The 13,429-nt window shown below is 42.8% G+C and overlaps 1 protein-coding gene across 1 annotated transcript in view; it reads left to right on the top strand.

Moving 5' to 3' along the window:
• Nucleotides 1-13,429, top strand: part of Nsf (N-ethylmaleimide sensitive factor, vesicle fusing ATPase) — a 146,461-nt gene that overhangs the window by 39,404 nt on the left and 93,628 nt on the right. Inside the window, exons 5-7 of the mRNA XM_038327691.1 lie at nt 5,892-6,058; nt 10,460-10,567; nt 11,368-11,443. Coding sequence (XP_038183619.1) covers nt 5,892-6,058; nt 10,460-10,567; nt 11,368-11,443 — 351 coding nt within the window. The remainder of the gene's footprint in view (nt 1-5,891; nt 6,059-10,459; nt 10,568-11,367; nt 11,444-13,429) is intronic.

Genomic DNA, 13,429 nt, shown 5'->3' on the forward strand with positions numbered 1-13,429 from the left:
ACATCTTAATGGTACCCAGACCGGAATTATCATTTAGTTAAGGCATCAGTGATGCAAGAGCCAATGCAATTAGCAGAAGGAGACGAGCCAAAGGTTCTGTGATGGCTGTCATCAGAGTCACTTCTATCTAGAAGGAACCTGGAATGAGAATGGGCCCCCTTATTTACTTCATCTTAGATCTCCCCCCTTTTTTTCAATGATTTTTTTGAGTACAGCCAGATTCTTTCTAATGATCCCTGAGTAGTTTATATAGAAACAACAATTTTATCTTATAGCTATATAATAACCTCTCTGTTTTACATAGATCAGGTTGAGTGCCCTATCGTGCTATGGAACTATTTCAGCTAATGAATCTACCTGTTGATAGATCTGGATCTATTTGGTTTTAACAGGTACCTTTCTTGGTATGCCAGTAGGTACTATATGTAGCTATTTTGTCCCATATGCCAGGGATTTTCCTTTTGATCTAACATTCCAGCCTGCTGGGGGACAAGGGGTGATGTTCTCTCTTCTGTAACTATTTCCTGCTGGAACTAGGATGTTGTTGTCAGGGTCCAGGAAGGCTAGAATGGTAGTCAAAAGCAAAGAGGGAATTCAGGCATCTGATTTGCTGGCCCAGCTGAAAAGACAGGGAGCATTCACATTGGCTGAATTGGTCCACATCAGCTTTCAGCAAGTCCAGAGCTTGCAGTCATTTGAGGCATGTTGTAGTCAGAAGCTGATGCTTGAATATGTCTGTCAGTCAAGTGTAAATCTGCTGAAACAGAGATAGACTAGGGGCAAAAAATAAAACTTAGGAACTTAAAGGAAAATCTTACATTTGGAACTTTCAGGCCCATAGTTCTAGTAATTGGGGAATGGGAGAAGTTCTATGATCAGGAGAAAAAATAGACAGGTGGGAAAAATTAGGCTATACTTATCTGGAGTCCTATTTATTATTTGACCTGTGAGAAGTAGAGCCAAGTCTTATGACTCCTTCGATTCTCTGAAGCTTACATGAATACTTTTAGTTTACAAAAAGACATGAAGGTTTTAGATATATTAGCATTATCAATCTGTACTGACATGCACATTGTAGAAAAAGCAGGTAATAGGTATCTGTAAAACAGCAGGAGTAAATTCATAACTTTGAGTCCTAGTTATAATAGCTGTAGATTTAGGCTAAAAAAGCATGAACATTTCCCCCTCTGTCCAGAGAGCTATATATAGATTAGACAGAAATATCTTTGGCTGGATGAGAAGCACCTTTAAGTCTATATTTAGAAGACAACCAAAGGAAATTTTAAATCTTGAGCTTGTGACCAAACAGTAAGTAGTCATTGCTTTACCAGCTTATCAGAACTCCATTGATCAATGGTAAAACTCTGGACTTTTGAAATCTTAGTGTAAACACAGCATAGAAGTGGAAAGAAATATGAAATAGTTCCCATTTTCACATACCTTAAATCATTTACTTATACCTGTACAACTTGCTCTTCTACACTTTAAATCACTTTCTGAGACCCTCAAAACTTATTTAAGCTTATACATCCTCAGACCTTCGTATACCTTGGACCTCAGTACTTTCATGGGCTTTAGCATTTTCTCTTTCCATTAATCATCTACCAGAGACCTAAGCAGTTATTACTGAGAACAGTCATTGTAAATCATGTTCCTTTAGTGGAAAGTTACATCAGAAACTTGTATATCTTTTAATATGAAGTCTGTGAGCAAGGCAAACCTGTCTACCTTTTCTCTACAGGAGATTTCTAGATTTTCTAGTATTTCTAGAAAAAGCAAGACTTTATTTTTATATATGATATAAACTAACAAGGTGGCTGTAGCTTTGGGGAAGAACCTGGTTGCCTGCTGCTGCTGAGCTGACAAAGCTATAGTTAACCTTGCCATCAATGCAGTCAGAGACCTGAGAAGGATAAATTATAGCATCAAGTATAATCCAAATGTTCTATGTATCATTAAAATGAGAGAGACTAGCTCTTTACCGAGACAGCCATCCCAGGCTCCTGTGGTCTCCGTGGCACTGGGAGCAGAGGCACCACGACAGCCTCAGTCTTCAGTCGCCAGGCCCAGAAAGTGAGAGACTTTCCTGGGGAACTGACCTTACTTTGTGTGGGCGAAGTGGGGCAGTCAGCTCTTCGGTGTCCTGCTTGTCCACAGTTTGGGCCAGGTCCCGGTGGCAGGGATTGCACTGGGGAAGTCTTTCCCATGTTTAGTGTTACCACGATCCAGGTGGAGACGTCGTGACAGCCCTACCCCATCATCTTCTCTGGAGACTTCAAGGTCACTCCTAGGATCTGGGAGTCTCTGTCTGTCATAGTAACCTTTTTCTATTTTAAATGCCATACCCATCAGATCTCGGACAAGTTTGAGTACCATTGTCTATTAAGTATATCTGAGCTAAACAAACCTAGGTTTGAAAACATATCTAACATGGCTACAAGTTCTGTTATTATAGATGACTAACTTCTCACCTGTATTTCTTAATTATACCTTATATTTTTAAATGAACTGCATAGATACAATATCTTAAACAAGAGTAGAAACATATATGCAGTATTAGAAAAATAACCATAAATTTGTATCAATTTACAAAAGTCTATACCAATGTGAAATATTTGAGACTATAGTTTTTCTTTAGTTTAAACGTAAATTCAATAATCTACCCTTTTATTCTATCACCCCTTCCTAATATCTTTCCCCCTTTTGGAAAAAGATCCCTGAATCTAAGCTCCTTTGCTTAGTTTACTCCCTGACCATGACCAATAATAACTTGCAACCGGCCCCCTAAACAATGTCAAACATCCACCGAATGACCAGAAACCATCTGTTCCACCTCTTGGGAATGTGGGCATTCTGTTTTCTAGACTGCTTCCTATTGTCTGGGGGTGATGACATCCCTAGGGTACCCTTAGACAATTGGGATAATGGTCAAGTCCTAGGAGAGCTAGCTGTATTTTTCTTGTTGTTTTGTCTCTGTGTGGTGGGAAAGCAGTGCTTATCTGGAGTCCTGGCTGGAATAATCTGTGAGGCTGGACATCTCAGCTAGCAGCTTTGAAGTTGTTGTCCATACAGATTTTTAAGGAAACTGTAACTGAGGCATTCTGAGGCTGGATCACCTGGGCTAATTTCCTTCTCTTTATTCATGTCCAGTCCTTTTGTTCTGAAAACACACAAACTTTTAAAGGTAGCATACATATTTGTATTAACGCAAGTATGGAGTGTACGGTGTGCACAAGTCAGCTAAAGATGATTTGTTTTATGTTTGAGCAGGTAAAATACATTTGTCAACTTTATAAGTCTGTTTGGACTGCATAACCAAACTGTTACGAGGACTGTGAGACCAAGAAGATTTATGTCTCATCCAGTCTCAGAGCTGTCACCATGCAGATCAGCATACATGTCACCTGTCTGTAGTCTTTCCTGACTTCCTCTCTCATGTCTGCAGCAAACATCCTCAGGAGATCTCCCCGAGTCAAATCTGATCTTTCTTAATTTTGAAGGAATCCAGTGACCAGAGACAAAATCTGAATCCCGGGCCATAAATGCAGCAGTGGCAGTGGTGGTGACTGACTGCTGTTGGCAGCAGAGACAGCAGAAACATCCAACCCATTTCTGTCTCAGCTCCTGCTTGCAACAGAAAACCTACAGACACTAGAAAACACAGACAAAACGTTTTAACAAAACAGGGAGACATGGCTCTCATAAAAAACAGACAGAACTTTCCAACAAGACAACCAATGCAATGGAACTTATGGATACATCAGAAAACGCAGAGACAAAACTTTCAAACTGCCGGGCAGTGGTGGCGCACGCCTTTAATCCCAGCACTCGGGAGGCAGAGGCAGGTGGATCTCTGTAAGTTCGAGGCCAGCCTGGTCTACAAGAGCTAGTTCCAGGATAGGCTCCAAAGCTACAGAGAAACCCTGTCTCGAAAAAAAAAAAAATACCAACCAACCAAACAAGCATATAAAACTTTCTTGAGAAATAGACAAAGCTTTCCAACAAGACAAACGAAACTTTCTTTGGGAAACAAAACTTTCCATCCATAAGCAGATGGGTGGGTGACATCTCACTATATGCCCTGGAGGGGAGAATATTGGGGTCCTGTCAAATCCCCTCCGCATCCAGATAAGGAATCCCACAAAACAGAACCAGTCTATGACTCACCAGGAGGCCTCCATAGATGCTTGCTTCATTTCACAGCGTGGAAGTGGACTCCGGTAGTCCACTAATTGAAGGCAACCTTGGAGCATTGGACAGTCTCAAGGCACATGCCATATGCCTCCTGAAGCAGCCCCTCAACCCTGGAGTCCAGAGTGAAGGTCTAGCTTTAGAATTTGGGTGGATGGTCAGAATCTCACTGGGGCCTCCAGAAAACGTTAATCCCACCAGCCAAGAATAAGACACAGTTTATAGCCAAATTTGAAGCAATCTTTAATTAAATATTGTCCAGGTAGATGGGCTTTGACTAGGTCCATGGCCCAGCACCAAGTATGGCAGGGGCTTCGGAAGGAAAATATATAATTCATTGCATGGTCATTAAAACTTAAAATGTAACTTTGGCTCTCACAGTAGAATGTCAAAATTTCATATTCTGTTTAATTATATTGTATAGTTACTCTACCAAGCATAAATTCCACAAACAGATTAGTGAATGAGCATGGCTAACCCATGTTACACACTGCACAGCTCTAGGGCCTAGAGACCTGCAGACTCAGGGCATTAGGCAAGGCATGGGCAGGTATATTGTAGAGGACTGAAGCCAAGTCAACTTCAGAGGCAACTGATTGAAAGCACTTCCATTGTGTTCTTGGGGGCTTTCAGGGAACACGAGAAAGAAGTACACATGCCTTAGCCTCACTGAAGAGCAGGGCTGGGCTCTTACTGGGCATGAACAAGTTGACCTATTGGGGAAAGTCAAATGCAAAAGTTTCTTTGGGCTTTCTTGGGTAGCTTTCTGCTTTTCCGAGTGCTTCCAATATCAGACGCTATAGTGTAATACCTTTTGCTTTAAACGTTTGTTTAGAAACTGGCACATATGCTCAAGCTGATTTAAAAATCAGCCTTGTTTTCTCTGAAAATGCTTCTTTACAATTATGTATCGTTGAGATACATACTTTTAAGTCCCGGTTCTACTTATCTGTACAATATGATATATAAACTTTGTGTCCTATAGCTAAGCATTTGGGGCTGAATAGTTATTATATAATATAAAATTATATGTAGTGCTTTAATATTTAATTTCATGACATTATAGCCTAAAAGCCATCTTAAAATTATCCCTAGGCATAAGCAGGAGTTTTCTTACTCAGAGCTTTCTATGTGCTAGTCTTGTGGATTGTAGGCATATGGCTGCAGCTCCCAGATCTGGTGGGTGTTCCGTAAACACACTTGCAGTGTTACAAAGGAGTGTAACTTACCCCTTACCTCACAGGAAATAACCCCTGGGAAACATCGTTTCTTAAAACCGCCACCCTCCCCCCATATGGTAGCACGTTCTTAGATCAAACAAAAATCATCTTCGGTAACCACATGCTGCGCCAACTCCCCGGGGGCCACCCATCTCGTCGCTTTGTCCTCTGTTAAATGAGGAGGAGGGGGGTGCAGGAACTGTGAAGAGAGATGTGATTTTTTTTTCTTTGTCATGGCGGGATGAGGGGTCAAAGGTGAGGGAGAGTATCGTTTAATATTTTCTTCTTAACTCAGGTGAGTAAGGCAATCTCTGGCTATTGATTTTTAGGTCTGTGCAAGCGTGTTCCTCCAGTGAAGCCGACGTAAAAGTTCTCTTTTGGTCAAGTACCGCTATATTCCTTCATGTTGAATTCTTTGTACTAGAAACCCAAGTTTCTGGTGTTCCCGTGGTTCTTAAAGAATGTTCCTTTTTCTCCTAGTCGCCTTGTACTCGTTTGACAAAGCCAAGCAGTGCATTGGCACGATGACCATCGAGATTGACTTTCTGCAGAAGAAGAACATCGACTCCAACCCCTATGACACTGACAAGATGGCAGCAGAATTCATCCAGCAGTTCAACAACCAGGCCTTCTCAGTGGGACAGCAGGTAGACACTTCACAGGCATCTGAATGCTCGCCGATGGCCAGAATTCTGCTTTGGAAGAACTAAGAGGAGCTTAGTTTTCATAGGAAAAGTCCCATGGAAACTGAGGAGAGAGTTTACTGAACCAATAGGAGTCTGTTTAGCAAAGACTTCATGCCAGGCGGTGGTGGCTCATGCTTTCAACCCCAGCACCTCAGGCAGAGGCAGGCGGATCTCAGTAAGTTCAAGGCCAGCCTGGTTCTCAGAGTGAATTCCAGGACTGTAGTGGGAAGCGGCGGGCTGCGTTCCCGCCGCCCAGTTCCCAGCAACCGGCTAGCTTTCCGCCACCCGGCCGCCGGCTAGCTTTACACCCGAAATAATTACACGGAAACTGTATTCTTTTAAAACACTGCCTGGCCCATAGTTTCAGCCTCTTATTGGTTAACTCTCACATCTTCCTTTAACCCATATTTAGTAATTTGGGTAGCACCACGAGTTGTGGCTTACCAGGAGAGATCTTAACCTGCATCCATCTCGGAGAGCAGCAGCATGGAGCCTCACCACGCGACCGCCTGAAGCGTCTCCCCCTAACTCTACTTCCTTGTTCCCACAATTCTGTTCTGTCTACTCCACCTACCTAATTTTCTGTTCTTAAAGGGCCAAGGCAGTTTTCTTTATTAATTAACCAATGAAAGAAACATAGACAGATAACTCTCCTCCATCACAGGACAGCTAGGACTGTTACACAGAGAAACCCTGTCTTGAAAAACAAAAACAAGAACAGAGAGAGAGAAAAATCTTCACTCAGCTTTAGGAAGCCAGAGAAATGGCCCAGCACTTCAGAGCACTGCTGCTCTTCTGCAGGAAACCAAGTTTAGTTCCCAGCACCCATTTCAGACAACTGACAACCACCTCCAGATCCAGATCCCCTGCTGTCTTCCGGTGTCCAAGGGTACCTGCCTATGGCACACATGCATATACACGTAAATTGAAAAAATCCTTTAGATTTTAGATTGTGTTAAGATGTCATATATAGGCACAACACAGAGATATTTTTCTTTTCTTGCTGTGGAACCTGAGATTTGTTTCTGGGTATCTTCGTGTGTCACTAGCATGTTTCTGTAGAAGAGCAGCACTTAGGGCTGGGGAGATTGCTCAGTCAGTACAGGGCCTGCTAAACAAGGCTGAAGGCCTGAGTTTGACCCTTAGCATCCAGGCAAAAAGCTGGGAGTGGTGGGATGACCATACTTGTTCCTAATCCCATCCCCAGGGAGGGAGAGACAGAGCATCCCTAGAGGCCCCCCCCACCAGCTGCCTAGCCTGATCAGTGAGCTCCAGGTTCAGTGAGAGACCCTGGCTCAAAAAAAGCAAGATGGAGAGCAGTGCTTGGAGTTGCTCTCTGGCCTCCACACATACGTGCACGCATGCCTGCACACACGTGGACCTGCACACATATGTGCACGCATGCCTGTACACACATGGACCTGCACACGCATAGTAGGTTGGAACTTCTGGTGGAGGCTGGACTCCCCAAGATTTTTTTTTTTTTTTTTTGGTTTGGTTTTTCGAGACAGGGTTTCTCTGTGGCTTTGGAGCCTGTCCTGGAATTAGCTCTTGTAGACCAGGCTGGTCTCGAACTCACAGAGATCCGCCTGCCTCTGCCTCCCGAGTGCTGGAATTAAAGGCGTGCGCCACCACCGCCCGGCACTCCCCAAGATTTTTAAGAAAGCTTTGTACGTATACTAACAAATTCATCACAGAGACCCGCAGCTTAGCCCCTCACTGAGAACACCGGTGTTGCTGTTTTATGCTTCAGTTAACAGCAGATGGTTAATCTAGGAAAAACATTCTTTTAGCCATAAGTGTGCTCGGATGGAGAGGGCTTCCCATGCAGGAAGCCCTGGGTTCTATCACTAGCCCTAGCACCACCTAAAGCCAGGCATGATGGGTTAGGTCTGTAACCCCAGCACTTGGACAGTAGAGGCAGGAGGATCAGGAGATCAAGGTCATTGTCAGTTACGCAGCAAATTTGAGACCAGCAGGGTTCCACAAGACCCTGTCTCAAAAAAATAAAAATAATATGAATTCATACATTGTTTGTGCAGGTAAATAATTATAGCCCTTTTGCCCTCACTGTTAGTCTTATTTGTGATTTTGTCTTTTGAAAACAGGGTTCTTCCTATGTAGCCCAGGCTGACCCTAAACCCAGCCCAACAGCTTCACCCACGCAGACGCTGAGCTAACAGGCGTGAAGCACCACACCTGCCTTCGTGTCTGTCTCAGTTATTCTGCTGCTCTTTCCCACACCGCAGCTCCGCAGCAACGGTCCTCACATGTTGCTGGGAGACCCGTGCAGGCGAGTCCTTTTCAGAGGACCTAGGAAGTCGAAATGACTTCTGTAACGTACTGTGGTTGTTTGCCATCTTTCTTTTCCTCTGCTGCATGAGTTTGGTGCAGTTCTGCAACGATCTGTGTGTGTTAGCGCAGTGCCCTGGCTGCCAGAGCAGACGGATGCATCCGGCTGTCTCCAGTAAGCCAGACAGGAGAGGGATTTGCAAAAGTGGGACAGCAGCACTTTTTGCCCTTGCAGTTTTTTTTTTTTTGTTTGTTTTAGAAAGTGATTTTATTTTAAATGGATACATAGTTTTCTTTTCTTCTAATCTCTAGTATGGTAATCTAATCTCGGCAGACACATTCCATATAAACATAAGCTCTTTGGGTCCTCAAAAGTAAATAGCGGGATCCTGGGAGCAAAGCGCCTGGGATTGCTGGTTGTCAGTACTGCCATGGCTGCTGATGGACCTAGACTGCCCTGAGGTCTCTGTCTCAGAAAACAGCTGAGGAGGAGGGGGGGCAGAAGGCAAGAGCTAGTGGGGTGAATGATAAATATGGAAGGATAGTGGTTTAAAATATTCATATATTCATGTATTATGGTATCAAACTGATGTACAGGAACAAAATACAATATATATTTTTAATGAAAACATTATAATTAACTGGGCATAGTGTCATACACCTTTAATTCCAGCACTCAGGAGACAGAGGCAAGAGGAGCTCTGAGTTCGAAGCCAGCCTGATCTACAGAAAGTTACAAAACAGCCAGAGCTACATAGTGAGACCCTGTCTCAAAAAAGAAAAAAGAAAAGAAAGAAACAAAATGCAAATAAACAAACCAAAAACCCCAAAAGAAGAAAGCATTAGAATTAGAATGAACCGTAGATTTTTCTTGTCTGACTTCCTCCCAAAGGAGAAATTTTAGGTTCAGAGAAGATGAATTCTGTGCCCATAGATGCACAAGCAGGGACATAGAAAGGGTGTAATAAATAATTAATAGCACAAAGTATGTTCCGGTTACTATTTTTGGCATGGCAGATCAGCAGGGAATGGAGTAGACACTGCTCCTGCTGCTGTAGAACTTTCTAGTTGAAACAGGCGAGAACCATGCCCACAGACGGAAGAAACCCGCTGCCGCGCTCAAGCTGCTGGAATTTGTAGGTGGTCTAGAAGGCTCCTGGATGCTACCTAGCTGTCTGGTTGTTGACTACTGCCCATTGCTGTGGGCTATTTTGTTTGTTTTGTTTTGGTTTTGGATGTGCTATGTTTCTTCTGGATTCCTAGATATTTTGAGTATAATTGTATTCTGATTGTGAATTTTAACCTTTGATTTTAGCTTTGTTATCTTAAGATACCATCCTAAGAAATTATGTGATATTTATAATAATTTAAAACCCAATACACCATGAAAGAAAATCCTTGAGAAAGCAGAGAAAAAAAAACCTATCTGACCCCACTTAAGTCACTGTTCCTTGCAGTAGTTGTCATGGCAGAGTCACCTCAGCACGCAGGAGAGGCTTGGCCTCTAGCAGGTACCTATAAGTATTGGTAAATGAGTGAGTGAGCTTTCAAAGCTGCCCACACTTGTGTGGCAAGCATTTTGTATTAGTTATAGGAAAGGCTAACTTATTTGGCACTATCATTTACTGGGCCTCAGCCATGGTGCTTAACCTGTTTCTGGATTGATGCTGGCCTGGTTGTTGTTGTTATTGTTGTTGTTTTGAGTTTTTCTGTGTAGCCCTGGCTGTCCTGGAACTAGCTCTTGTAGACCAGGCTGACCTCGAACTCACAGAGATCGACCTGCCTCTCCTTCCCAAGTACTGGGAGTAGAGGCGTGCGCCTCCATTGCCCGGCTGGATCTCAGCTTTCTTACTAGTAGTTTCCCAAGTGTTTAAGTGTTGACTATGTCACCTCCTATCAAACTAATGCACATGAGTTTCCTTTTCCTATCATTTGGGTCATGAGTGCTGTGACCGAGGGGTATTCAAAAGAAAACTGTTTTTTTTTTGCCTTTGGAAAACCTTGGTGTTGTGGCAAGAAGCCCATCCTGGCATGAGGTAACTTTCCTCCCATTACTTCTTCTCTTCCCAGCTTGTCTTTAGCTTCAATGATAAGCTTTTTGGGTTACTGGTGAAGGACATTGAAGCCATGGACCCTAGCATCCTGAAGGGAGAGCCTGCGTCAGGCAAAAGGCAGAAGGTAGGCTTTATCCCTAGTCTTTTCTAGGCACTCTTTCTGATGGGACTTGAGCAGCCTGGTGGGTTCCGGGCATTCTCCTGTGCACAAGCTTGTTATAGTGTGCATTCTTCCCTCCGAGTACTAGCCCAGTGGCTCTCAGCCTTCCTAATGCTGCCCCTTGAGTACAGTTCCTCGTGTTGTGGTGACCCCCAACTATAGCATTATTTTGTTACTACTTCATAACTGTCATTTTGCTGCTGTTATGAATCATAATATAAATATCTGGTATGCGACCCCCAGGTTGAGAACCTCTGTGCTAAGGCCTCGCTGTTGGGTATAGCTATCATTGCTACTGAAATAGAAATTAAAGCATACCTAGCTGCAGATCCACTTGTAATTTGCAGTTTTTAAAAAAGATTTATTTATTTATATGAATGCTCTGTATGTACACCTGAATGCCTGTAGGGGCATCAGATCCCATTATAGATGGTTGTGAGCCATCATGTGGGTGCTGGGAACTGGACTCAGGACCTCTGGAAGATTAGCCAATGTTCTTAACCACCGAGCCTCCTCTCTAGCTCCCATCATTTGTACTTCTAATCTTAGTTGAATACAGATATTTGTTATAATCAAGGAGAACATAACTGTAAAGATACGGACATTACCATGTAGGAGTTGTGGAAAGCAGCCTCAAGAAAGCAAATGTAACTTAGATGACTGGGCTGAACGATTTGCTTTGCACGGAAAGACTTCCTTTCCCCCACGTGTCTAACCTTGCTTTGAGATGTCTATAGCTCACTAATTATCATCTTTCTGTACAGATTGAAGTAGGACTGGTTGTTGGAAACAGTCAAGTTGCATTTGAAAAAGCAGAAAATTCATCACTCAGTCTTATTGGTAAGTCACAGTTTTAGGGAACTGCAAATGAAGCTGAGATGTCTCTGATATTACATGTGACTCGTGGGAAAGAGGAGGGACCCCTCCCTGAAGGTTTTTCCAGACTTGGGGCATCTGCTGTCAGATATGCTGATGCAGGGTCCAAAGCCTTCGCCTGGAGCACTCGGTCCAACAAACAGAATGTGAAATGCACAGGCATATTTTAATTTCCTTTTCTCATAGCCATATCAAAAGTGATTTAAAAAAACAATAAAATTTTGTAGTTTGAAATTCTGAGATAATTTTAGGCTCACAAAGATTTGTAAAAGTAGCTCAGAGAATCCCTGTAGTCTTTCCCCAGTTTCTCCTGGTATCAGCATCTTAGAATACAGTTACCAAAGCTGACAAGTTCACATGGATTCGTTGCTGCCCCCCAGAGCGCTGTCTTTCTGGGATTTCACCAGGTTTTCCCTTATGGGGCCTCTCTCTGTTACAGGGTTTCCTTTGGGGTCTTTCCGCACTCCATAGAGTTGTTCTGTGAGCGTCTTCCCACCTCTGACACCTTCTCAGATTTAGCTTTTGTGACCTTCAGCACTGCTAGCCCCCCGGCTAATTGCTGTGTTCCATGAAACACCATTCTTGTTCTTTAGTGACTGAGATGAGTGTGTGCTTAAACTCCTCCCAGTGGATTTGGCTCTTGTTTACTGGCCTTACTTTGATATGCTAAAATGATACAGTTTAATCTCTGAGAATAGCAACTCATTTAAATAATGATGTGCTAACTTGAATTTATGGTTGACATAATTATGTTTGTGTCTGTCCCAATAGAACAGTGAAGTTTCTCATTGGGTGCATAGTTGTGTCCCAAGTTACTTAACTTCGTTTAAATGTGGGTTGTTGTTGCTGTTTTTTTTTTTTAATCAGTAATTTACCAGTCTCTCTATTGCTATTTCTCTTTTACTTTGTGTGTGTGTGTGTGTGTGTGTGTGTGTGTGTGTGTGTGTGTGTGTATGTATGTATGTGTGGTCTATAGGGGCCAGAGGATGGCATCAGATCCCCTGGAACTGGAGTCGCAGGTGGTTATGAGTGGTTCAGCATGAGAGCTGGGAACCGAGCTCAGGTCCCTGCTAGAGCAGTGTATGGTCTTAACTGCTGAGCCATCTGCTGGCCCAGACATGCGCTGGACTTGTAAACCTTCTGTTCTGAGTGCTCGGCATGCCAGGACTGAAGGCATATGCCATCATGCCTCTATGGCTAAACGCTCACTGAAATGCAACTCGCATTCTAAATTTGACTTTATTCTTATATTATTTTATAATTTACCTTATGTGATTATTATGTATGGGTATATGTGTTTGAGCACATGTGACATGGTACACCTATGGAGGCCAGAGGACGCTTTCAAGAGCCAGTTCTTTCCTTCCACCGTGTGAGTCTGGCCACAAGCTCCTTAATTCCCCAATCCCCATCAGTAACCCTTAATTTGATTTTTTTCACTTACCGTGTTTCAAGGCTCTCAAATATAAATGATCTTAATACCCACATATATACCATTTTTATGAAGGAGTTACTGTAATTTCCAATTACTGGATATTTATGATGTGATTTACTTGTATTTTCTGTTTGTATAATTTTTGTTAAAATGTCTTATCTCAAGGCAATTCTGTAACTTTTGGACTGTGTAGGTGATTTCAAGTAACTTATGAAATGTGATTTTTGTTGGAAAATGAAATTGCGGTAATTTGGCATGCAGTAGGTTTGACCACAAGAGGGTGGTAGAGTATAAGTAAAATATTTTTGATCCCCTTCTAAAGGCTAAAGGAAATCTTACCTCTGCAAAACTCTAACCAGAAAATTATTATCTACAGATTTTTTTAGTGTGATATTTTCTTCCTCAACTTTATAAAATCTATGCTACCCCCTTTGTTTGCAGTGTGCTAGGGTACCTTGTTCCTTATGTCTGGAATAGGCGTGGTTCTCTTGAGCTACTTTAGGTGGCGCTCTCAC

This window comes from Arvicola amphibius, chromosome 4, assembly GCF_903992535.2.
Source record: "Arvicola amphibius chromosome 4, mArvAmp1.2, whole genome shotgun sequence".
In the NCBI taxonomy this organism is placed as follows: Eukaryota; Metazoa; Chordata; class Mammalia; order Rodentia; family Cricetidae; genus Arvicola; species Arvicola amphibius.